Source organism: Mizuhopecten yessoensis, unplaced genomic scaffold, assembly GCF_002113885.1.
Source record: "Mizuhopecten yessoensis strain PY_sf001 unplaced genomic scaffold, ASM211388v2 scaffold10923, whole genome shotgun sequence".
Taxonomy (NCBI): Eukaryota; Metazoa; Mollusca; class Bivalvia; order Pectinida; family Pectinidae; genus Mizuhopecten; species Mizuhopecten yessoensis.
This window is the reverse complement of record NW_018408789.1, coordinates 104,248-130,030: the sequence shown is the minus strand read 5'-3', so window position 1 is coordinate 130,030 and position 25,783 is coordinate 104,248. Positions and strand designations below refer to the sequence as shown.

Below are 25,783 nucleotides of genomic sequence, written 5' to 3'. Positions count from 1 at the left end.
ATCATCTTTCAAACGTTTCTCGGGCAGGTGCCCCGCGCTATGAAGAATCGACGTAATATCGACGGGGACTCTCCAAAGAGCATGCACCATGGAAGAAATTGACGAAACATTGCGGGAAACGTGTCCCATGTAAGTATGAAATTGACAGTTTTCCCAATACAAAATTTGTTACATTTAAGAATTACATATCAGATGTTTCGAATGGACATATTGTCCAACCATTTCTCGTTGCAGATCCCATAAATACGATAGAATACTAGACATGAAGGCAACGTTCAGAAAACGTTTCGTTTGTAACTTTCAGTTTCTCTTTCACTGATGGAAGTGGCTATTTACACGGCTGCCGGCCGGTACCGAGAACGCGAAAGACTAACTAACCCGGAGAGACTTCAAACTGATATTTTAGAAACAAATCGTCACTTTCACACACATGTCGCACATGGATTGAAAGATCTATTCTTTATGCACAAGATGAACATACATAATCTTTATGCACAAGATGAACATACATAACCTGCCTCATACAACTAATACAATCACTAAAAACATATTTTTTCAAACTTACATATTTTTTCAAACTTACTCTGTTTTACTCTAGTTTTTTGATAGCCCCGCCTTCCAATGCCACGTGACTAAAATCTCGCCGGCCTACGTCCATAACGTTGGGAAATACCTTCGGTAACGCGAGATCTTGTCAAGTCATGTGACATTTCTCATGGCTTAATTTCCATAAAAAACATGAGTTGGTATAGAAAACGTTGGAAAATGCTTTTCGTGATGATCTTTGAAACATGTTATTGATACCATCTAGTGCATAAAGAATAGATCTTTGATCCATGTGCGACGTGTGTGAAAGTGACGATTTGTTTCTAAAATATCAGTTTGAAGTGCGCTCCGGGCGCGGGTCGCATATTTCCCCGCATATTATAGAGGGCCGGAGTTCTGAGGTAAATCGACGACAGACCGATATGAAAAAAGTTGATAAAACGTCAGAATAATTAGGACTACCGGCTGCCGGGGGAATAGCCTTAGCCTTCAATGATTCTGATTCGCACGGGTCATTATAGGAATAAAACAGGGTTCGAATTTAACCAGATTTTCTACTTGCATTTTTTCGCAAGTGGTATTTTTTCTTACTTGCTAAATGAGAAAACAACTTGCAATTTGCATTTTTCCAACTTTATTAGATATGTTAACTTAGAATTAAATTCTAAAACAACACAGTATTAACTGACATTTTAAATTATGGTCATTGGGATGAATACATGACGCAAACATTGCTGTGAAACGATGCTGGCCTGCTCAGGCTATTCTAAGATAAAGCATAAAAACTGCATCTTAGTTTCTTGCTCCATATAGTAGAGTATTTGGTCTTTTCTGTCTTTGTCCCGACAACCACCATCTTGTCACAGCAGGTTTTGGGTCATACTCTCTAAGGGCAACATCAGCAACTTGTCCATTTGTTATTTTGCCGGTGCAGTGAGCTGTGAAATGTAACCTTGGGAAACCCCAATACAACCACATGACTAGTCAAGCCTATCGTATTTGCGCTATAAATAGTAACTAAAAATAGATTCCCGAAAAACATCATGCATGCGGTATACGTCATCATTATTTGTGCAGGTACTTCCTAATGGACATGCGCACGGGACATGTATCGATTGTAAACTTCTGTTAATGACAAAAGCGGAATCATTCATTCGGCGATTGACAAGAATGCGCTTAAATGACCGCGAGAGAATTTGTAAAGACCGACCATTAGAAATGAGGATTATTCAGCCCAAAATTTTCACTCGCAAAAAAATGCTGGTGTCTGAAATCTCTACTCGCAGTTTGCAATTTGCACTCGCTTTTCGCGAGTATGCGAGCTTAAATTCGAACCCTGATAAAAGAACATTAGTATATGTCATCTTTTGTTTAAAAGTCTTTGAGGTTTCGCGATGAGTTTCATAAATCCCACGTGAAGTTTAAACACATTCAAGATCCTTTTGATCACATTAATGAACACCATGAAGGGTATAATATTACTGAACAGTTATTTTACTTCTGATTAATTATCCATTAAAGGTCTATAATTAAACAGATTTGAAATGAACATTTTGCAGTGTACCACCTATTTTCAAGTGCAATGATATTAATGTAATTAATGTTCACAATCATCATTCCAATCAAAATGTAAAAATCTCTGGCTACAGTTTTTATATGTTCTAACATGGAAGCTGGCGGTTGTTTGTAAAAGCCTTAAAAGACTTGTGTTGCCATGTTTATAATACTTGACTTGACTGGGTAAACATACTTTTGGCTTGTTACAGATGTTTGAAAAATGAAGCAAAATACACTTGTCCACGCTGTAATGTGCGATACTGTTCTGTGCTGTGTTACAAGGGAGAGAAACATATGGAGTGTTCTGAGTCCTTCTACAAAGACTGCTTCATTGATGGTCTGAAGGATCGCTCATGTGGGTGAGTTACAGATCACTGTAGTGAACTAAGGAAAGTGAGTATACATGAATAAGTAATGCAAAAAAAGTTATCAAAGACAAAGAGTTGAAATACATATATACTAGTAAATATAGGTAAAAGACTTTTTATGACACTCGCTTAGGCGGATGTGACACACAACAGTCTAAGGAGAATCTAAAAAACCTTGACCGTCAGGTATCTGGAACAGGCGGATTGATCATCTACAACACTATTATGAAGTAGATATACAGCATGCACAATATACAGGAGCAGATCTAGCTAGATATCTCTTTTTTATGGCATCATGATCACCAAGCATGTGAAAATAAGTTTCTACACACAGCACAAGGGATTCTGTTTATTCCGTTTTTGCGTATTGCAGAGTTATCTTCTCTTGTGAGCAGGTATTGATTGTTACGTCATTGGTTTGTGTGAGAAAATTTGTTTGTTTTCTCAAAAATTGATGATGTTACTCTCACAAACAAATGACGTAACAATCAATACCTGCTCATAAGAGAAGATAACTCTGCGATACGCAAAGACAGAATAAGAAATATATATTTGTCTTTAGGTGAAAATTTCCCGGTATACAGTATATATAAAAGGATTTTTGTATAAATCTAACATGCAATATTAATGCCAGGTTTCAGTTTTGTAAACAATTTATCACAAAAACTGTTTGTGATATCACCTTTTAAAAGTATTAAATGTTATTGAATGCTAAGCTCAGTGATTTCAATGTGGCAAAAGGTTCAATTTTATTTTGAATTGCAGACCTGAAGAGAAAACAAAAATCATGGAAATGTTATCTAGAGTGGAAAAAGAAACTGAGGAATTGGATGTGGATGGAGGTGAGTTATTTCTCTTATTGCAGTGGGATATAATTTTTAGTCTTGTCTTTTCGATCAAAGATGTAGAATTTACAGCCAAATATTAAAGATTTAAATCAATTAAATAAACATTTGAAAACTTTAGTTAAAACTGATTTCTTTGAAAGAACTAAGGACCAGGTTAGTAAGAGAGGAGGGAAATGTAGTCATCTCACGTTTCCCTTTAAGGAGTTTAGGGAAACAATTGTATGCTATACTACATATGATCATACAATTGATGTCTTGTTTCAGATGAAGAGCCAGATCTCGGTGAAAGACTTGAAGGCCTGGATTTAGGTAATTTAGGGGGCCGCAGTGGCCAAGTGGTTAAGGTGATCATGGTGTCTGCACTGGAATATCATTTATAGTCTGGTCATTTTGATAAAAAATGTAGAATGTATGGCCTTCTACGTATACGATCACTAGCCCTCCACAACTGGGTCACTGGTTCGAGGCCTACGTAGGACAGTCACCATGCAGGTACAGGGTCAGTGGTTTTCCTTCGGTACCCTGGTTTACCTCCACCACCAAAACCTGAAAAGTCCTTTAATCACCATAGCTGTTTATAACAATGGGGTCATGATTATTCTGTCAGAAGAATATATTTAAGTCCATTAAACAATTGAACAGGACACCTTAATTGAGTTGTGAAACACATACAATGTGATTCTTTTATAGTTATTTGATTCTTAGCAAATGAATAATTAATGTTTTAAATCAAAGGAAAACAAATTAGAATTTACATAATATCAAACATTTGATGTCTATATATAATTGTAAGAGGTTTCGTTCAATGAGTCAAACATACATTCAGTAAAATTCATTAACAAGACTGACTTTGAACTATCCAGTGCATGCACATTTACCAAATTAAACAAAAGGTCTTAGTATATCCTTCTCTTATACAAACATCTGTTACCTGGAATACGAGCGAAGGTCATTTATTTGAACAAACTTGGTAGCCCTTCATCCAAGTTTGCTTCTGGCCAAATATCATTACCCTGAGCCTTTCGATTATTAAGAAGTTGTTTATAGTAAAAAATTGACGCCAGACGACGGACGGACGCTGTGTCACGGCATAAGCTCACTTGGCCCTTTGGGCTAAAAATGAATATGTTTCTCAAGACGTTTTGATACAACTGATAAAACATATATTCTTTTGAATTTTGTAAACTAAACTTATTTTTAGCATTTTTAGGTCACCTGAGACAAAGTCTCAAGTGACCTATTGCGATCGCCTTTTGTCCGTCGTCGTTCGTCGTCCGTCGTCCGTCGTGCGTNCTCTTGTTCTGAAGAGTTGTTTACTACTTCATTTACAAAATCAGGTGCCATTTCTTTAGCACAACATTTTAACAAATTTGTACAAATTTTGTCAAGCCCCATTGCTTTTAGTGACATCTACCAGTATGTTGCTTTCAAACCTATCTTAAAGGTTACAGGAGCCATATTAGTAAAAGAACTTATTAATAAACTGTACTTTGTTCTGTAAATAACCAAAAGGTCTACAGTCATGATGTCAGGCCAGTAACTGCCTGCATGGAGTGGTACAAAGCATGTAAAAGGAATACCCTTGAGATTTCTTAAATGTTAAACTAGTCTAGTGTGATCAATGTTCAAATGACTTCTTATAAAGAACTAAAAGGCCTAGACAATGATAATTGGCCAAAAACTTGTTGGCATGAAGTATGTGCTATATAGTTTGAAAAGATAGGCCACTCTAAGCAGATGAGCACCTAAAGGTCCATTGGGTCTTTGATATTTTGGGAAATATTAAAAAATACCCATCTGTCTTAGCAATTAAATTAATTAGATTAAGTCAAAGTTGATTAGTTCAATAAAACTTTGTATGATTTCTCTGACAGATGGTGATGCCGGAGCTATCTGGAAGCGATTGACAGAAAAGGAAAGGAACGAGTTTGACCAGATGACCAAGGATGGACGTCTGGGTCACTTGGTGGAAGTGTGGACCCCGTGGTGGACACCCCAGGTTGGTTAGCTTATACTGGAAAATTTACACCAAAGTTTAATTTTTGCGTCTTTCACTCTCTGTCACAAGGGCAAATTTATAATTACAGCAAGCATTAATAAACAACATGTTATACATAGTAATTTAATTTTACGGGCGAAAGTTTGACTGGGCAAAATTACAGACAGTAGAACCTATACAGTGCTAGCATTAATTTTGGTTAATAATAAGCTTTCAGTATACAATAGAGTTTATTCCATAAATAAATGTCTTAAGACTTATATATGGTTACACAGGGAACCAAGCAATATATAAATTACAAACGTTGCACCATTTGATACATTTTTGTAGGTGTCCATTACAGTTCTATAACATGGGTATACTTACAGGCTAAACAGCTGATCCAGGACGAGGATGACCACACGGTCCAGTCACAGAAGTTCCCTAAGGTCAAGGTCGACATCGTAGATCTGGCAGTGTTGCTTCCTGTATGTGTTCATACTAAGTACCGATATATAGTCTCCGTTCAATTTAGCTCTGCTGTATTAAAGCGATGGCCTCAGGCCTGTGGCAACCTTTACTGGACAACTTACATTAACATGTGTAGGCTTGGTGGCTTAAAAGTATCCAGGTGATAGTGCATGATTTCTTAAAAGTTCCTAGCTTGAATCGTTATGATGCTGGTTTTCTGCCAGATTTCATATTATCATGCGTTTAAACATTTGAGCAATTCTCTATGTATATAGTGATCAGTAGACAGATGTTTTCACTCGTCAAAATACAAATTTACACGGGTGTTTATTTTTATAAATTTTTGAAACATGAAAATGTAGCCTTATCAGCTCAACTTTGATCACAGAGATAGAATCTGAGTTGGTGAAATATTTACAACACTACTTTCAATGAAAATTGCTTCAATATACAGGTGAGGAATACAAGCCCTCTGCCTCTTTTTTATATTTAACACAGCTAAGTGATACAGGTCCTCGTGGCCTCTTGTTTTATATTTCATATAGGGAAGTGATATATGCCCTCTGGGCTAATTCTATATTTACACCTGGATCGTAAAAATCAACAGGTGAGAATTAATGACATGTAATAACCAATTGATATACATTGTAGTAAAGATTCTGTTATGTTGAGATTATGTTGTTGTTCTCCAGAAGTCCAAGCCATCCAGTGGGGTGAAGTACAATGTGGTGGGAGCGCTGTATGCCTACTGTTTTGTGTGTCGGCTTCACAACGGAGGTCACTGGGATACACCTGTGGAATCAGCACAGGTAATAAACATACAGAAGTACCTCAATCATTACTGGTGCATAACATAAGTGGTTTGTGTAAGAAATATCTCCCTTATAAAAAAAACTCTGTATCAAACTGGGTTCACTCATCAAGGCTGTTTGGGGCTTAACCAATATTTTTGCTTCAACATCTTCTATATTATTAGAAGTCTCATTCAATTGAATAACTTTAATTTGTTTCAGGAGTTTATATGAAAATTTGTGCATAAAATAAAGGGTCAGGATTGCACACAGACATTGTACTTAAACCATTGTCATGTGCCGTCTTTCAATTTAAAATGTTAAGCTCAATCTAAAATTCCAGTAGTGAAACTTTCAAGGAATAATCCTAAGATGGTGGAGACCTGATGTTGCTATTTTTTCTGATCCATCCCGAATCAAAGATGGCCGACATTACAAATACTAAAAAACGTATTACAACCTTCAGTTAAAGTAGTTCGGGTATTTGACATTGCATGTGCTTAAATTTCTTGGGATCAAACTGTTGTAAAGTTGAATTTCTTACTGCACCATTATAGTCAACAGTCCTTAACCAACACTTGAGTCGTATGGGCAGCAACTACGTAAGGCGTATGTGAGAGTGTATAAGACCACTTACACCTTATCCTGGAAAACCCATACAGCACAGAGTTACATTAATTCATAACAGTTATCACACCTACACTGGTATGTTAAAACAACAGTTGACTCCATGACTTCATTTCCTTGTTTCTGTTATTACCAGACAGCCTAGCCTAGGATAAAATGTTGTTTTTTAAAAACATAGGGAGGGTTATTGTGCTCTGTCATGCTGTCACATAAACCCCACTATTCTAACTCTAACCTACTCTCTGTGGTGACTAACAGGAAGCTATATAAAGACTGACCCCCTGGCTGTTTGTTTGAGTGGTTTTACATCTACTTCACTACTGAGTCATTAGATTATCCAGCAGACAACACAACCCCCTGACTTGGGTCCGTAGAACTTCTAAGCAGACAACACAACCCCCTGACTTGGGTCCATAGAACTTCTAAGCAGACAACACAACCCCCTGACTTGGGTCCATAGAACTTCTAAGCAGACAACACAACCCTCTGACTTGGGTCCATAAAACTTCTTAGCAGACAAACCTGTTATTTAACATCCTTGCAAAGGTCAAAAAGTGGTCTCTCAAAACAGGTGGTCTCTTTATTAAGAGAGGTCACATTAACAGGTTTGATTGTAATTGTTAACATCTACATGTATAAGTTAAATCGAGATGAGGGGGCTCATAGACCCCCTGCACATCTATGACCAAGTATTAAATAAAGAGTAGCTGAATTGTGTCATTTCAGTAAATATTTACCAACTATTGTACATAAGCTCACAGCGTATCCGAATCGTCATCGATTTTGTGGACAACTCGTACACATTGTATACCTTTGGGTGCATATACTTCATAATCTATATTTACCAACCTGAAGAAAGTGTTAAGAAATACATGTATAAGGATAAAGGTGGCTCACTGGGGTCCCTGGCCTGACCACTGACCTGAGACAGCTGAGCCAGAGTTTGTTTGAGTGGTTTTACGTTCGCTTTGTAGCAGTCTAGTATGTTATAATCGTGTGAAGCTAACATTGTTGTCTATCTTGTATTTTATTGCAATGCACTATGGGTAATCAAGCGTGTTCGTGCCGTAGCCATCCTTGTTGTTGACAAGGTGTTACAGTCTTCACTAACGAATAGTTAAAAAAAGGTCCCCTATTTGTATACAGTACATCTTGCAGTTAAACAACTGCCAAGATACTTCTATAAACACTTAACATTATAATGATTGTTAAATATCATCACATTTACTATAAATAGTCATGTGACATTGTTTATACAAAAGAAACCTATATCATTGAATTCTTGTGTATATGTTGTTGTTTTTTTCAATTTCCAGGAATTGTTGATCGTGAGTGATGCAACTAACAAGGAAATTGTGTACAATAGTCCAGGGGAGGTAATCCAGTCTTGTATACAGCGTGTCACTAAGGTAAATAGGTGTGATCCTTAAACAAATCATTGTCGAAGGTTTCAGATGCTGAGACAATGTATGTGAACTATCTTGAGATGGGATGGTTAACTTTTAATCTATAAATATTATTGACAACTTTAAATGTAAAAAAAATTGTTTATGTCACTAGAGAATCTGTATCATAATTTGATGAATATTATAGAGTGAATAATCTGCAATGTTTTCGCCACTGCTCCCCAAGACGATTTAAAGATTGCCAAAATATATGGTACCAAAAATTGTTGCATATTTAAATGCGAAGGATCTGATTTCATTTGGCAAAATTTAACAATTTGTGACAGTATGTGATATTTTACTTTCAGAGTACCTTTGGAAGAGAAACATCAACAGGTTTTAATATTTCATTACTTGAGGATATTATCAGCATCATAAGGGGCCCTTCCCAAGAAAGGCCTCTCGAGTACCTGACAATGGCTTTGTCAGAATTCCTACATATTATACGGAAAGCCAAAAAACGTGTATCAAAGGGTAAGATCAATTGTACTGTATCAGGAGAGACAGTTTTGTCCCCCTCTTACCCTTATAATACCCCCAATTCAAATGTTGTCCCCCTTTCACCCTTATTATATCCCCAATTCAAATGAAGTCTAATGGTTACTATTGGACTGGGGTGATCGTCGGTGACCAGGAAGCTCAATTGGTAGTGTCTGTCTAGAGTCGATGGGGTCCCAGTTTTAAACCCTGGTCTGGCCATGCTTCTTTTCCATCTCATGTTACAGTGTACCTATGATCAACTCTTGTTTCATGTATTTGGTATACACGTGGCAAGGGGATACCCGAACCAAGGTTGTAAATAGTTGTCTTCGGGAGTAAATACTTAGAAAAATGAGGGGAAATGTAGCGGCCAAGTAGCTCAATGTGGTAGAGCATCCGTCAAGAGTTCAGAGGGTCCCGGGTTTGAATCCCAGTCTAGCCGTTGCATTTCTCTTTTTTAGGTCACCTGAGCTTTAGCTCAAGTGACCTATTGCTATNGCGGGTTTGAATCCCAGTCTAGCCGTTGCATTTCTCTTTTTCCTGTTAAAAAATTGTGCTTGCTAACCCTTGTTTTAAAAAATGAATGAATGCTTGGCAGGGAGGTACCCAAACCTTGGTTGTAAATGGTTGTGTCTTCGGGCGAAAAGATAAGGGAAAAAGGAGGGAGGGATGTATTTGAACTGTATTGGGTCTATTGTAGGTGACCATATAGGTAGATCAATTGGTAAAGCTTCTGTCTGGATTTGGGAGGGTCCCAGGTTTGAATCCCGATCAGGTTGTTGCATTTCTCTTTCTCCTGATAATGTACTACATATGTATAGGAACACCATGAGAAAGTGTTGTGCCATGTACCAAAAAAGTAACATCACAACATCTACATGCACTTGACCTGTAACCTTGACCTCAAGTACCAAAATACTGGTTTTTGACAATATACAGTACATGTATCACTTAAATTATTATGCAGGGAATATGCTGGCGTACTGTTTCTTTTCATAAAATGACAACAATAACATATTAAAACGAACTGCTTTTCTTGTGTCTCATAAATACCAAGTACCACCATGGTGATGATATAATTTTTTGAAATTTTACAGGTTTGAAAATGGGCAAGTACAAGGGAGATAACTCTATGAAGAAAGATTTATTTGCATGCGAGAAGAAGGTGGATTTTTACCTGAGCTGGTTACAGAGACTGGGGATGGCACTACACACACTGGTACCAGAACTAGTCCTGGAACACAGTGAGTTTCTCAGACAGGCAGCTCATTAGGCCATCATCAGTATGTAATAACTTTATAAAATAGGTAATGTGTATGTGCTGGACTGGCTTCTAAATATCCAAACAGATCAGAGGTATCATATCCAATATAAATTATGGTTGATAATGATTTCTATCCTATAGAGAAGGTTTATATGCAAGTATATTCTAAAAAGATTATTTATTTGAATGAATGTGCACATTTGCAGCTTTTTATGTTAAAATCTGTACTTATTATAAGCCTTTAAGAAAATTCATACCAATAAAACATTGTTCCGCAGACAAATTAAGGAAAATGTACAAATTTATTTGACATTTGACAGTAAATTGCTGCAAAATTCATTCATAAATGCTGTCAAATCCCTTAAAAGTTTTGTGGAGATTTTTCAAGGTTTTATGAAAAATTGTCGATCAACATTCTAGTTTAGTATGTGATTTTATGAATGAGAAAATCATTTAAATAATTCACCTCTGAATGAAATTTCATAATGAACTATTCCAACCTTTGAATTGGAGGAGTTCAAATGTGTCTGCAGGGATGAATGAGTTAAATCTTATAAGTGAGACCCCATGATTTATACATGAAAGGAACCTAAACGTTCGGTTTACTGATTAAAGTATCTCGGGAGAAGTAACAACAATTATGAGTTACAGATTAAATACACATTGTGATGTCACCTCTTAAACAACATCCAAATTTAGCTATTACTTGTTTTCTGTTTCCAGGTGCCGCCGAGTCAGATTTGGACGACGTGGAGAAGAAGCGCTTGGAGTTGGAGGGATTCTGGGGTGGAAAACAAAAACCGCAGCAGAGGAAAATGATTGAAGAGATCACGTAGCCATAAACAAACACTGGAAACTGGAACAAGAAAGTGTCAAACAGAAACTATTGATAACGTTCCTTACAAAGTTTTTCTGTGAAACTGATATAAGATATATGTAATAGGTCAAATGACTGGAAAATGTGTTAACCTGTTCCAATACTATACAACTTTAACTTTTTAAAAAGCCTACCCAGTACCTACATTGAAATTATATCCTTTATAAAATATAATGTAGAACAAATAATTAAAGGACAGGGCAATCAAATATAGGTAGTGATCGGTCGATGAACCAGTGGAGGAATCCGAGGTGGATACCAAAGTATTCTAGAAGAACTCCACCAAAGGGAGGTAACCACAAGTAGACAGCATCAACACCTCGGATTCTGTTAAGTTGGTTATTATTTTGTTTACATGGTTCAACTTGGTAGGCAAGCCGTTTTCAGAATATTTTTTTATTCTTTATAAAAAATAAAATGTCTCGGATGTTTATTTTTTTTTTTATTGGATAAATTACTGAATACCCTGGTAATAATAAAATGTGGGAAGACTTTGATAATAATGTGAACATATATATATTAATAGGAAACGGGAATAGTCCTTAGTACTCTCACAACTAAATCGGCCAATCAGCAAGTGTTTCATACGATTGTAATCCGGACCTAAAATTTGTTCCGGTGCCTCAGAGTAATTTAGATGTGTAGATATTGACACATTTGTACAGGTATTTAATGTATAGTTTTAGTAGATTTTAAAATGTGATGGCGGATTTATGTGGGGTCAATACTCAGGGGGTGTTCCTGTTCACTGGTTGGGCTTGTACCTGTAGCGCTCTTACACTCCACTATACTCGCCAAAAAAGGCCTTTTGAAGCCTTAAGGTATGTATCTATGAATCTAGACAGCTGTCACTTGTGTTGAACTTCAAATATTAATGATATTAGCCCAAAAGCTTAGTAATAACATATGGTTAATGATTTGTTGGGGAAGTCCTTCATTATTCCTTTGCCTTGTTTTATTGTCGTATAAATTTGCAGCTCTTTGGAAATGTCTCTCCTGCATAATGTAATGCATAGAGCCGATATCAACTAAATAACATTTATATTTACTGCGTAGTGTATATATTTACTATAGTCAATATATTTACTGTGTATTTAGTTAGCTATTTTGACAAAGAAACCAGACAAAATCAAGAAAAGAAGGCAATGTTGAAAATATATTTTAATATCAAATTTATTTACAGAAAAATAAACATTTCAAATAATTGTATATAGGAACATAGTGTCCCTTCATATGGCACAAACACCCTTCTGAAATATTGGGACTGGCTAAACTCAGCTGTATCAAATATCTGTCACTCTTTGATGCAATCAGTGAAACTCACATATATATAAATTTCTGAAATGGAGTCTTTAAATTTCGAAATTGTTTGCAAAACTTTTGGATAAATCTATAATAAGTAATATCTATCAAAGAAAACTTGATACAGCTGATCTACATGAAGTATTACAATTCTGTAATTTCTGGAACCTACTGGCCTAATTGGGATATACAATGTTCAAACACCTTGATGGGTATATGATCACAAGCAAAGAGATTCTAAGTATTGATCAAATGATTAGGCCATCTCTCAACTTGTAATGGCAGCTGTTGTCAGATCTATAAGAATCTAATTGGTTTGCATAACAAATGCATGCACCAAAGTTTTATTTTGTCATGATGCATTCCAAGGTGCAGAATGGATACTTGTACCGAGTGGAACTGTTAGATTTCAAAGATGGTTTAGTCATTAAAATAATCTATCCATCTATTAAATGCAGTCATATACATAACTATTACATCATTCCAGTAGATGGTCCTGTTTGTTAGTTAACTATATATATATCATGAACAGAAGTTACTACATTGTAGATCTGTGTTAAAATATATCTGGCATGGTTATCCTGCAATTTTTAAATATTTTTTTAGATTAAAATGCTCCTGTTTAAATGCAATTTTGTATTTAATTTTTAGTTGGATATATACATGTTTTATATAAGTAGAACCTTGATTTTCAAAAAAAAAGTCTTCGATCTGAATAATTAAATTCAGTTGTAAATCTCAATGTCATATTTTAAAAAAAGATATCATCCAGTAATTCTGCTACAGTATTACAACACAATCTTAAAGCTTACCAGGTACATTAAAACATGCACTCGGCTAAAAACTAGGTCACCCTCGTCCAATTATATCAGATAAAATAAACTTCGCTGAATCATCCAGACAATAGTTTTCTATACACAATGGAATGTATCTAACTGCCTGCTGATCCAAATGGGGCGTAGCATTTCATATTCTGGTTATTAGTAAAAAAAAATCAATCTATTTATCCTCGACTGTGTTTTCAAAGTCAATATCAACATTTTACTAACCCTGACACAGGGCCTAGGGCTAGTGGAATTGTACAACCACTACAAGTATCTTTTTCATTTGATACTAATTTACTACATGTAGTAGGACCACAGCAATTTTCAGGACTTAACACATTTCTATTTCTCATCATGTTGTGTTCAGTTAACTCCCAAATCTATCAGTTTCATTGGCATATTAATTGAGTAGGTTACTTTTGGCAACATTAGCAAAATAACAATGGAAAAAGTGTTAAATCACCAATAGAAAATAATGTCAACATTCACTGATTGAATTATACTTACACATAGGATTTTACAGTATGTTTTGAACTGTTTAATAAAACATTGTAGATGCAGAATCCTTTTATACTCAGGACAATGGGGTGATGAGTTGAGTTTGGTGTCGTATTGACAATGACCTGTACATGTATCAGTCTCCATATCATTACCCCATAACCTTGGACGACAACAACATTTGATTCTGAAATGTCTCCATGCTTGTACAAAAAAACAAGAAATGTAAATAAGCCCATAGCCAATACAACTGATGTTGGAAACAAATTGAAATGCACTGAGCATGAAAAGTTTGAATATCTACAATTATTTAATGCACCTTCATATCAAGTATATAATAGCCAATTTTCAAACATTTCATTGGTTGAAATCACAAGGCAAAAAAGCAACAAAATTCTAACAAAAAAAGTTCTTCCACAATATCATACTGTAAATTATCTTAGTTTTAAGCTGTTTCATGTAAGAATGAAAATAATTTGCACCAAAGGAAAACAAAGAGGTCCTTGGGACTAATGCAAGTTAATACACTGTCAACAAAAATAAGGTTTAGGTAACAACATCTGTAGCATCAATGTCAACTTTCATTAAACAATTATCAAAGCTCAAGTTTGTTTCAAATTTAACAATCAACAAACTAACCAAGTTCAGTCCAATGTTGACATTGACAACAGATATTAAGGCATTCTGTTAAGTGTTTGAAAAATAAAAAATAAGTTCCTTCATTGTATGATTGCTTCAGGTAACAAAGGAATGTTATAGTTTCATTGTGGAAACATACAGTAAAACCTTGAAATAGTATTTGAAAGATATGGAGAGCGGACGGAAAAAACGGAATGGAAAGAAACAATCACTTCTGTTAAAGGGGAGACAACAAACTATGGATTTAATTGATGCAAGTTCCTCCGGTACAGGAGTTATCTGTCCCCAGCCGACTGTGATCAGGGAGGAGTTCGTGATGTGATCGAGCCGTCCTCATTTCCAAAGTAAGCCACACGAGCCATCTTTATAAACAATCCAGTCTCCAGCACGCCTGTAATACCCAAAGTCTACATATATAGTCAAATCTTGTTAGGGCTATTCCAATAAANTCCAAAGTCTACATATATAGTCAAGTCTTGTTAGGGCTATTCCAATAAATACACAAAACTCAACATATATAGTCAAATCTTGTTAGGGCTATTCCAATAAATACACAAAACTCAACATATATAGTCAAATCTTGTTAGGGCTATTCCAGTAAATACACAAAAGTCAACATATTTAGTCAAATCTTGTTAGGGCTATTCCAATAAATGCACAAAACTCAACATATATAGTCAAATCTTAATTGTTAGGGCTATTCCAGTAAATATATACACAAAAGTCAACATATATAGTCAAATCTTGTTAGGGCTATTCTAGTAAATACACAAAAAGTTTACATAATTACATAGTCAAATATTGTTCGACCCTAGAACTCTAAAATAAAATCCTTTTATCCATGATTTGATTTCCAGTCTATATCTATTTTATCCCAATTATTATTAACATTCTAGGAGTGGTACCCCTAAACAAAACCTGTAGCCCTGAGTTTGTACTGATATTTTTGTGGCACAGCTCTAATTAGGAAATTTCATCTCAGAGTCACTTTTAGTTTCATGGTTGTTCATCTCCAAATTTGACCAAGTTTTTTCTTCAAGGATAAACATTTATTTTGGTTATTTTGTTATTTTCAAAAGTGTTAACACTAATATGACAAGCAATTCTAAAAAGAGATTTATTTCAAGAAGCCCCCTTAATCAGGATAGCATAGCTTTGGTTTGGTTGTTTTATAATACTTAACATCCTAAGGTAATTTAAGAATGTGCTTCTGTGTGTGAAATGTATGCATGTGTACTGGAGGCAGGGTATGTTGGTGCATTTGCCTCCTTGTGATAGTGAGGATCTGATGCCGACTTTATAGTACTATCTCACTGAAATACAATGCCAAAGGCACCCAGCATAGCATTCTGCCTGGTCACATTATACTAACAACAGGTAAACTAGTTCTGACCAGGAACATGGTTTTGAACCACCACTTAACATCCGAGCTATAATACTTCAAAGAAAATTGATTGGGTAACAGGAGAGATTCGACTTTTGTTACCGTAGTCTAGAGGATGGAACAGTCCCTGATACACATTTGATTCCTTAATTACACATGAAAAGGTATGGGATCATAGGGTTGTACATCAAGCAGAATCATATGCTTCTAATACCCCAATGGCCCACTACAGGACCCCTAAAAAAAGATCACCTGTGCCCCCATGACCCCCTGAAATGACAACTTTAAAAATTACTGTCTCCAAATTTTAATGATGTGTATGTATGACTTAAAGCAATGAATACTGAAAATTATTATTCATGAGGGCCCCAAATATATCTAGGACCCCCAATTTGTAATCAAGGATGTAAAACCCTGGGATCACCTGCCAGACCACATGGGTTTTCTCCAGGAATTTGGTTTCCTCCCAACTTAAGACCCCTAACACACTTCCATCCGGGCCAGCAAGAGTGATTACTATAAGCTGATAAAATGTGTTCTATAACTGTTGTAAAATAAAGTTTATATATTTGACACACATTACCTGGAATCATCTTTATCTTCTGATTGACGACCTCCCAGTTGTGAGTATTCTCTGGTGCCACCCAGTCCAGTATAAAGTTACCGTTATCGGTTACGACTGGGCCCTACAAAGTGGAGAAACAGGATTAGTTAACAAACTAGGTCAATCAGGATATTTAGATTTGACCGTCTTTGGAAAATTTAACGTCTGTTTTCAAAAAATATATTGAATATTATTGAATATTATTGAATCATTGATTACATTAAAGTATACTTTTATAATATCATTTCACTGTTCCTGAATCTAGACAGTAACTTATACTACAGTCAATAAGCAAGAGATTTAAAAAAAAAAAAGATCATATTTAGTCAAAAGCTCAGTCAAAATTGGGTTGAATATTGATCCAGAACATTTCAGGAGGAAAAGCAAATTAAACATCGGAGTGACTGTAAGTTTTGCTACAGATATTGAATTGCCATCCTGTCTCAGTTCAAGGCTTCACCATCTGACACGATTTCTATTGGCAGTATTGTTACATTGATACTGTAAAAGTTAAAATTTTAGCATGTGGAAATGTTTGCATCAAGGCTCTTAATATTGATCGCAGTGTTGAAATTTGTGCAGTGTCATTGTTTTGAAATCCTTATATTCTATATATCAATCATTTATAAAATCAATCGACAATTATTCGCATTTAGATATTTTTTGCGAAAAGTTACTTGACATGAAAAAAGCAATCATTTCTACCATACGAAAATTTCAACTTTCACAGTATGTAGATCAAACAGGTTTAGGAAAACGGAGAGAAAGCGACTTTCTCATATTAAACAATAATTACTTTCTTAGTCTGGACATTCTGTTTCTGTGACATATGTTTGATACACACTTTTCACTTCACAGTAACACAGCACAAATTAGACACTGATCTTTTTCACCTAATGATGAGGAAACCAATTGTGCAAAAAAAAATCTGATGTATTATCTGTGCTGCAAGCCTTTTCAAACTTGTCTCTAAATACTCACTGCCTTGCGAATAGCCATCCTGAGATCTGCCTTGCCACCAAGCTCTGCTGCGACCCTGATCTGAACGGGTCTATACGCCATGGGGATTACCTCTATAGGAATGCCTTTGGTCCAGTAAGTGCCGAGGGAACCAGAATTCTTCCTGTAGAATAAAACACGGAAGGAGTGACGTCAAAAATGAATTGTGAAATCATTCACACTGCCTTGGTCCTAAATAACAAGTTTTATTAGATCGTAAAGGTCGTTGAAATCTCTGCACGATGATGATGGACGCTTATGGGAAACAGTCTATTTTAATTGACAAAGCCTCTACTATTCAGATTTTTATTGCATGAGTTGAAAAAAGCAACATGTCATGTAAAATAACAAAATAAAAATCCCATTTAAGGATCAAGTATATCATTTCTGAGAGCAAAACAAGTCAATATATGCAGGAAGATATTGGCCCACAAAAAAAACTACAATACCATTATCACAGCATTGTATGTAATGGGGACAATAACCGATGAATTATTCAACTAGGTCCAAACAGATACGGTCCAGGAACACATAACTTTGATATGTTTACAACAACCACCATTACAGTTTCCTCCTTCAAGGTATTACAGCATTGTTACCGTGACGATGATGTTGCCTCCAAACAGGAAGTTAATGACATCAGAAAACAGGTCTCCAAGTCACGTTAGGTCACTTACAGTGACATCCACAGAAAAACAATTAGAATCTGATGTAAAGAACCAATCCCAAAAATAGGTGTAGAGGAATGTTTATATTTTTCTTTTTTAAGTTTCAGAAAGATACCTAGATAGTCAGGTATACAGAGACTCTTTAAACGTAAAGCATACATATATATCTTAACGTAAAGCATACATATATATATTAACGTAAAGCATACATATAAATCTTAACGTAAAGCATACATATATATCTTAACGTAAAGCATACATATATATATCTTAACGTAAAGCATACATATATATCTTAACGTAAAGCACATATATATCTTAACGTAAGGCATACATATATATCTTAACGTAAAGCATACATATATATCTTCACGTAAAGCATACATATATATAACAGAAGAGAAGCTACTCCTGAATCCAGATTTCCATAACTGTATTAGTGCGGACTAGTTTCAACCTGTCATCAAAACAAAGGGTTTCGGTGACTGCTACCCAGACATCACCAATAGAGATAGACTGATGATCTATCATAATCGAAAATTGATTGGTTTGCCTTTTCCGATTCTGATTATCGATTACATTTTCCATTATAGATATAATAGATTAGATTCTTCATTAAAATCAATATGTTAAATGTTTTCAATTCAAAAAATGTATTAAAAGTCATACATTCGTATGATTTTTACTATATGATTGATAAAACTGCATAAAAACTGCTTACAATCCATTCATTATAAAAGAACGAAACCTGGTGTATAGTTAACAGATGTCTGTTGATGTTATGGTAGTGTTCTAACTTTATTTGTGTATTCAGTCCCATAAAATTATGAACCGATTAAGCAATCGATCATCGATCGGTTTACTACTTCCGATAACAAACCGATTATGCAATCGATCATCGATCAGTTTACTTCTTCCGATAACAAACTGATTATCGATTATGATTTTAAACTGACTGCCCATCACTAATCACCATGTAGCAGTCATGAAGCTGTGCTCTGACAACAGCCTTCCTTCTTTTTAGATTTTGTTTAAGTCCACATTCTTTGATGACCTACCATAGACCCAGGGAAATCCTAATAAACCATTACATACCTATAGTCAGCTATGATGATAAAATCCTTGGCACACGAGGCGACAATCTTCTCCTGTGTCAGGCAGCCCCCTCCACCCTTTATACAGTTGAGGTCATCGTCTACTTCATCTGCACCGTCTATAGCGATGTCAAGCTATCACAAAACCAAACATAAGCGATGTCACCATATCACAAAACCAAACATTAGCGATGTCACCCCATCACAAAACCAAACATTAGCGATGTCACCCTATCACAAAACCAATCATTAGCGATGTCAAGCTATCACAAAACGAAACATTAGCGATGTCACCCCATCACAAAATGAAAAAATTAGCGATGTCACCCTATCACAAAACGAAACATTAGCGACGTCACCCTATCACAAAACCAAACATTAGCTATGTCACCCTATCACAAAAGGAAACAATAACATACCATACTAGTCATCGAAATGTCACACATTAACACATAAATACTTAACTGGTTTGTACTACATGAACTTTTCTATAATCCATACTTCCTGAAGAAAATGTTCTAGAAAAAGAAACAAGTTCTTATCATACTCCTAATCTATAGATATCTCAAGCTGTGAATGAAAATTTACATGTGTACAGCAAAATTAAGTGCCAGCTTAAGAAAAATTTCCAAGTAATTTTTGACACAAAGAGGGTTAATTTCAGAAAATTTGATCTCTTGTGACCTACTATATATCTATCACAGTTACCATGCCTACACTACTCTCCAGTGTTAGAACCATGTGACCTGTGGTGACCTATATAAGGGTTGCCATGCCTACCCTACACTCCAGTGTTAGAATCATGTGATCTGTAGCTACTTATATCAGGGTTGTCATGCATGCCTACCCTACACTCCAGTGTTAGAACCATGTGACCTGTGGTGATCTATATCAGGGTTGCCATGCCTACCATACACTTCAGTGTTAGAACCATGTGACCTATATCAGGGTTGCCATGCCTACCCTACACTACAGTGTTAGAACCATGTGACCTGTGGTGACCTATATCAGGGTTGCCATGCCTACCTTAGGACAAGTCTCCAGACTGCTCAATGTTAGATTGTTATCCTGGATCAACTGTTTAGCCTGGAAATGAAGTTTTAAGTTTATTGAAATATATATTTATGAAGTGCCAACATTTGGGAATGACAAATATTTATAGATGGCCGGTACACAGCAGACACAGAAAGTGTTAAACGTTCCTATTACTCCTGCAACAACATCTGTTTCCAAACAAGCACGACAGTTTATATCTTTCTGGGTTCAGGCAATTTTAAAACACTTAAATAGGCTGAACAATTTAAACTAAGTTATTGATCCTTAGGATAACATGCTTGTCACGAGGACACGCTGGAAAGAATTTTTAATTTGTAAGTTTTTGTTTGCAAATGAATAAATAGTGTTTTAAAGTTATTCTTTCAGAGAAAGTGATGACATGGAACCTCTCTGAATATATCTTCATCCCAAAATGTTCACATTTTACATAAGTGAACAACTTACACCAGATTTTTACATGGTCTGTTACCTGAAATGAGGTAGGGACACATTGTAGTTGTAGCTTTTCTGATTTTACACGTTCCGCTACAAAACAATAAAGAGAAGTATCAACACACAAGTTCAGTTTGGGGAGATCCACTTACATGCTTCACCTGCGATTCCCCTGGTACCTGGCAACTGCCCGACGTAGGCCTTGAACCCGTGATTCAGTGGTGGGCATATGGAGGGCTAGTGATCATAGCAATCAGTCGCTTTAACCACTTCACCCCAGCTGCCCCTCTCTCTAGACTCCGATGCCTTATAAACGACAAGACTCCATGGTATCTATAAATACACCTCTTTCCTTTTCAGCTATGGGTTATAATTTGAAAATAGATCTCGTTATTTTATTTCCCTTTTCCTTTTGATTGTTTTGCACCTATTTTGCTGATGACTTTATTTTTTTGCGGATTTTTTTTTTTTATCAACTCATGTTGGGACTAGATTATAATGGTCTGGAACAAGATTATTCTGGACCTGGACAAGATTTTTCCTCCACCGTCAAAACCTGGCTTGTCCTTAAATGACCATATCTGTAAGAAGGACTTAAACCACAAACAAACCAAATTAAATCCTGCATGTCTTACTCTTACCTATTCTCTCCACTGCAAACACAATGGTTGAGCCACTTCCTATGCCAACAGCCTGGCCTGTCTGTAAAGACAAATACTTTTGTTGTGATGTCTGGTAGTTTAAGACATATCCTTAGCCTACAAAAGATGTACCTCTAAATGGATTAGCCTTAATCTATGTACAATTCAGACCTGCCACACTACTCCCCCCTTTTTAAATGTGTTCGCCCTCGAACACCACAATCCTGGTCACGGCACCATTTGTAACAGGAAAGAGAATAGTGTACGTGCTCCTGGGATCAAACCCTCGATCTCCAGGTTCCTAGTAGGACGCTCTACCACCAAGCTAAAGGGAAATTCACTCTAGCTCGAAGCTAGAAGGCGATATTAAACTATGTACAATTAAAACCCGACACACTGCAAGCATTTTATAATTTAATATCCTCACTCTTGTTTTTAAGTGAAGTTGTGCATCTGGTAGAATTGTCAACCGCTGATCCAAAGGCAATTATAAGTGTAAATGATTGCATGAACAACATTTAAATGAAAAGTCATGCAATGATTGACTCAATTATTTTTCAAATTCCTTGATCTTCAATTATTGTCCACCATGTGGTATTCAATAACATCTGAATAACTGGCTCTGTCGTGCATTTTTCTGCACTGGAGTATATCAAAATCGGTGCATGTCATCGTGATATCCATGAAACACTTAAGCTTGTTTCTGGGTGCATGAATGCTTGGCAAGGGGATATCCGAAACTAGGTTGTAAATAGTAGTCTTCGTGGGCAAAGACTTGGAAAAAGAAACTGGAAAGGGTTGATTGCGGGGTACGTAACTTTCCCTTTAGCTCAGCGATAGAGCATCAGGCTGGAGAGCCAAGGGTCGTGGGTTTGAGCCACAGCGACGGCACTATCTTTATCATATTCCTTGTCCTACTCCAAATTCAGGTGCTGCTGACCCTGGTTGGGAGTCAAAGAACCGGGGTTGGTGTTTGAAAAAAGGGGGGAATAGTGTAAAAGAAGTGGATTAATTAGGTTGCCTTAAAAGCGTCAGCTGTAGGGAATTTCCTTTTAGCTCTGCGGTAGAGCATCAGGCTGGAGCCAAGGGTTGTGGGTTAGAGCCCCACAGCGACAGCACTATCTTTTTCACTTTTCCTCGTCCTACTACACATTTTACCCAAACTCATATATTATACATATCTAAACAAATAAAATATCCAATCTATTTTCCTTTCCTACCAACAATCATAGTTAAAACACTTGGCTTGGCTTCCCACTTACCCTCCCCACCCACCCCCACCCCGATTACTGCACGACATCGCTATTCTCAGAAAGATAGAGAAAGAGAGGTTCTAACACATCTTCGATTTCTGAAAAAAAAGTTACGAATTCTGTGCTGGTTCGAATCAAAACCTTTCGACTCCTTATCTTTATGTAAAATTATGAGCATAGCGCTCTACAGCAACGTTAAAATGCAACCTTGATGTGATTGTCCACGGCCGCCCGTGCCGCTGCTCTCTTGCCAGCCTCCACTCCTGTCAGACCGGACGACATTGCCCTGGTCACGGTCAGCCCTTCCACTACTTTCCCTGCAAACCGCGTTAGGTTCCAGTGCCTGCACATGTTACGGAAGCTCACATCTCATCAACGCCAAGGAAATGGAAGTCGTCAGATACATCCCGAGTAATGGCGCGTATACGATACCTTCCGAAAGTTGTTGTAGACTTGCACACGTCATTTTTTCGCCACATGTAAAAGTGATATTTACCTTTTGCATCACTTGACGAAACTGCTGGATTGAAGATTATACCAATTTTTAATTGCCTGCCATCAACGGACTTTGGTTGCGCAGGGATTAAAACTATTTACACTATATCAAGCTTTTACACTATATTTTATTATGAATAATTGTTTATTATAACAATAATGTATGTATGTTTAGAATATTTATGTATATACACTCAAATTTACTATGGGGAGTAACTAACATTTTAGTGGCAATTATGTTTGTTACCGTTTCTTTTCTTTTAATGTTAGAGATCCCATGTGGTTCATTAATGATAAAAGGAAGGACAGAACTTCCTGGGTTGATTCCTCCACAGTGTGTTAAAGTTTGACTTGAACTCGTTTAGTGTTTTTGACGACACAGTTTCTTCGGGTAGACTATTCCAGACCTTCACTCAGTTACTAAAGACATTCTTACTAGTGTTTAGCCTGAAAGGTTACTTGAATATTTTTTTATAGAGTCACCTCTAGTGATACTAAGTGATGTTGGACGAAACATTCGCCCGTAGTCTAACCGGTCAATCCCGTTCAATATTTTGTAACGCTCGACCACATCTGCCCTCTCACGCCTGTATTCCAGAGATGGTAGACCTAGTGTTCTTAAGCGTTCATGGTACGGCATATTCTGTATTTCTAGTACTCTTTTAGTGGCTCTTCGTTGTACATTTTCGATAGCTATTTTGTCCTTATTTAGATACGGTGACCACACTTGCGTAGCGTATTCCAGATGTGGACGGATAAGGGACTTGTACAGAAAAGTTAAGTCTCTCTTTTAGTTTTAGTTAAACTTTTCATAGAAAATTACACGGTTTATGTGATTTATAATTTAGGCAAGTTACATAAAAACACACGCAGTAAAACAATCATGATTATAAATTCACATTAATTGACAAAATCTAAAATAAAATGTACAATGTGCATAGCTTTTAAAATGAATGTTATTAAAATCATGGACTTTTATCAACGTACGAACGTATCCCTATACTGAATTTTTGTTCGGTTAAAATTACTTATACTGCTTCAGCATGGCTTCCCAAGGACAACTCAAAAGTCAATTATTTGGTAGAGATAGAGACATATAAACCCATATATAGTACTGTAAAATGCCAAATAATTTAACAATTGTGGACTTCAGTTTCGATCAATCCCTGATTTACGGACCTGGTCTGAACAATATTCACAGAGGCTGAAGGCCGAGATAACGGGTTTACATGTGTTCATCGTCCACATGGAAAAAAATTATCCTGATATGATATTAAGCAGAAGAAGACCTGATCCTGGGTAAATCACAATCATATAAATCATGAAGATATAGCAAAACTAGTATTACGTTATTTGTGTCAAACTCAGAGCATGGCCTGGGAATTTACAAAAAGGAGGTTATATTATTACTTTTAACTATGTTTGGGGGAAAATCACGGATCAGTTTAAACAATGAATTCAACAAGACAAACATATAAAATTTTCGCAGACTCCCCTCATTTGGTTTGGTTTAGTACTGTTTAACGTCCTATCAACAGCTATATAGTCATTTAAGGACAGCCTCCCCTGTGTGCAAGGTGCATGCGTGTAGTGTATGCGTGTGAGTTTTGGGAGGCTGCGATATGTTCATGTTTGTCTCCTTGTGATAGCGCGGAACTGATGCCGATTTTATAGTGCTACCTCACTGAAACATACTGCCGAAGACCCAGCAGGACATCCCACCCGGTCACGTTATACTGACAACAGGCGAACCAGTCGTCCCACTCCTAAATTGCTGAGCGTTAAGCAGGAGTAGAAACTACCATTTTTACAGACTCTGGTATGTCTCGGCCAGGGGACAGAACCCAAAGCCTTCCTCAGGCGAACGCTTAACTTAAGGCCAGAAGTGAGGCATTGCCAAGGGAGACATTAGAAAGAAGAAAGTTTTTTAGAAAGAAGAGAAAAGATAAGATCCCAAATTCAGTCGCCTTTTACGATCATGCAATGGGGGCAGCAGGTACAATTCTTACTCCTAATAAAATATATTGGATGGGAAACATACTGTTATTTATAAACTAAAAAAAAACATTATATTTATCCGTTTTACTAGCTGTTGCACTGTCATGTACGGTTGTAACATGCTTATTGCCTCATTTATTCTCGGAAAGTATAGAAAAGTGAATCTAGAATCTAAATAGATCTAATGTATCAGTAAACATTATCATGTGACAAGCGTAATCAGACGACACTTTAAACCGAGCGAAGATCTAGAGAGAGCACATATTTGTAAAGTTTGACGACCTTTTCACACAATACAATACAATATACAACATTTATATAGCGCCCTATATAATTTGTAAAATTACTCTAAGGCGCTTTACAACATATGGATAATAGTAATGGTTATAATTGTGAAAACAAACAACAAAGGCTTGCAATCACTTTCATACATTTAACAAGCAATGTGCACATAATTGAACAAATAAAAGGGTGGTATTTACATGACGTCTTTGCAAAGATTCTAAAATGCAGACGTGAAGAGGTGAGTTTTTATGTCCCTCTTGAACTTGGCCAGGGTATTCGACTTCCTAATAGCAGATGGTAAGCTATTCCACAACGTAGCCGAAACCCTCCCAAAGCATCTGTTTCCGTAGGTCACAGTA

General features: G+C 36.4%; 2 protein-coding genes across 3 annotated transcripts; one reads left to right on the top strand and one right to left on the bottom strand.

Annotated features, from left to right (window-relative positions):
• The first annotated feature begins 27 nt into the window (after positions 1-27).
• On the top strand, positions 28-11,683 carry LOC110463747 (zinc finger HIT domain-containing protein 2-like). Of its 2 annotated transcripts, none has more exons than XM_021518583.1 (11): positions 28-129; positions 2,313-2,462; positions 3,237-3,313; positions 3,584-3,628; positions 5,194-5,318; positions 5,687-5,785; positions 6,461-6,577; positions 8,503-8,595; positions 8,940-9,105; positions 10,209-10,355; positions 11,099-11,683. In XM_021518583.1, exons 1-11 carry the CDS (start codon positions 89-91, stop codon positions 11,209-11,211), a joined length of 1,173 nt encoding a protein of 390 aa, XP_021374258.1. In that variant the 5' UTR covers positions 28-88; the 3' UTR covers positions 11,212-11,683. The 2 variants fall into 2 exon arrangements, with proteins under 2 accessions (XP_021374258.1, XP_021374259.1); XM_021518584.1 differs by having other exon boundaries at positions 61-129; positions 2,386-2,462.
• A 716-nt stretch (positions 11,684-12,399) lies between these two features.
• Positions 12,400-23,023, bottom strand: LOC110463749 (ribose-5-phosphate isomerase-like). Its single transcript, XM_021518585.1, has 8 exons — positions 22,854-23,023; positions 21,394-21,454; positions 20,790-20,845; positions 20,291-20,350; positions 19,266-19,399; positions 17,485-17,626; positions 16,483-16,585; positions 12,400-14,906 (listed from the first exon to the last, which is right to left on the bottom strand). The coding sequence occupies exons 1-8, from the start codon at positions 22,995-22,997 to the stop codon at positions 14,815-14,817; spliced, it is 792 nt and encodes a 263-aa protein (XP_021374260.1). The 5' UTR covers positions 22,998-23,023; the 3' UTR covers positions 12,400-14,814.
• Positions 23,024-25,783: the final 2,760 nt, after the last annotated feature.

Bases quoted from the DNA above. Each gene is read 5' to 3' on its own strand.
- LOC110463747 (XM_021518583.1), top strand. From the start codon at position 89: ATGGAAGAAATTGACGAAACATTGCGGGAAACGTGTCCCAT. The intron at 3,314-3,583 runs GTGAGTTATTTC...GTCTTGTTTCAG, and splicing joins GGAATTGGATGTGGATGGAG to ATGAAGAGCCAGATCTCGGT. The intron at 3,629-5,193 runs GTAATTTAGGGG...TTTCTCTGACAG, and splicing joins ACTTGAAGGCCTGGATTTAG to ATGGTGATGCCGGAGCTATC.
- LOC110463749 (XM_021518585.1), bottom strand. From the start codon at position 22,997: ATGTGCAGGCACTGGAACCTAACGCGGTTTGCAGGGAAAGTAGTGGAA. The intron at 20,351-20,789 runs GTAACAGACCAT...CTTCATTTCCAG, and splicing joins GTGTCCCTACCTCATTTCAG to GCTAAACAGTTGATCCAGGA. The intron at 19,400-20,290 runs GTAGGCATGGCA...GTTTTGTGATAG, and splicing joins GTCTGGAGACTTGTCCTAAG to CTTGACATCGCTATAGACGG.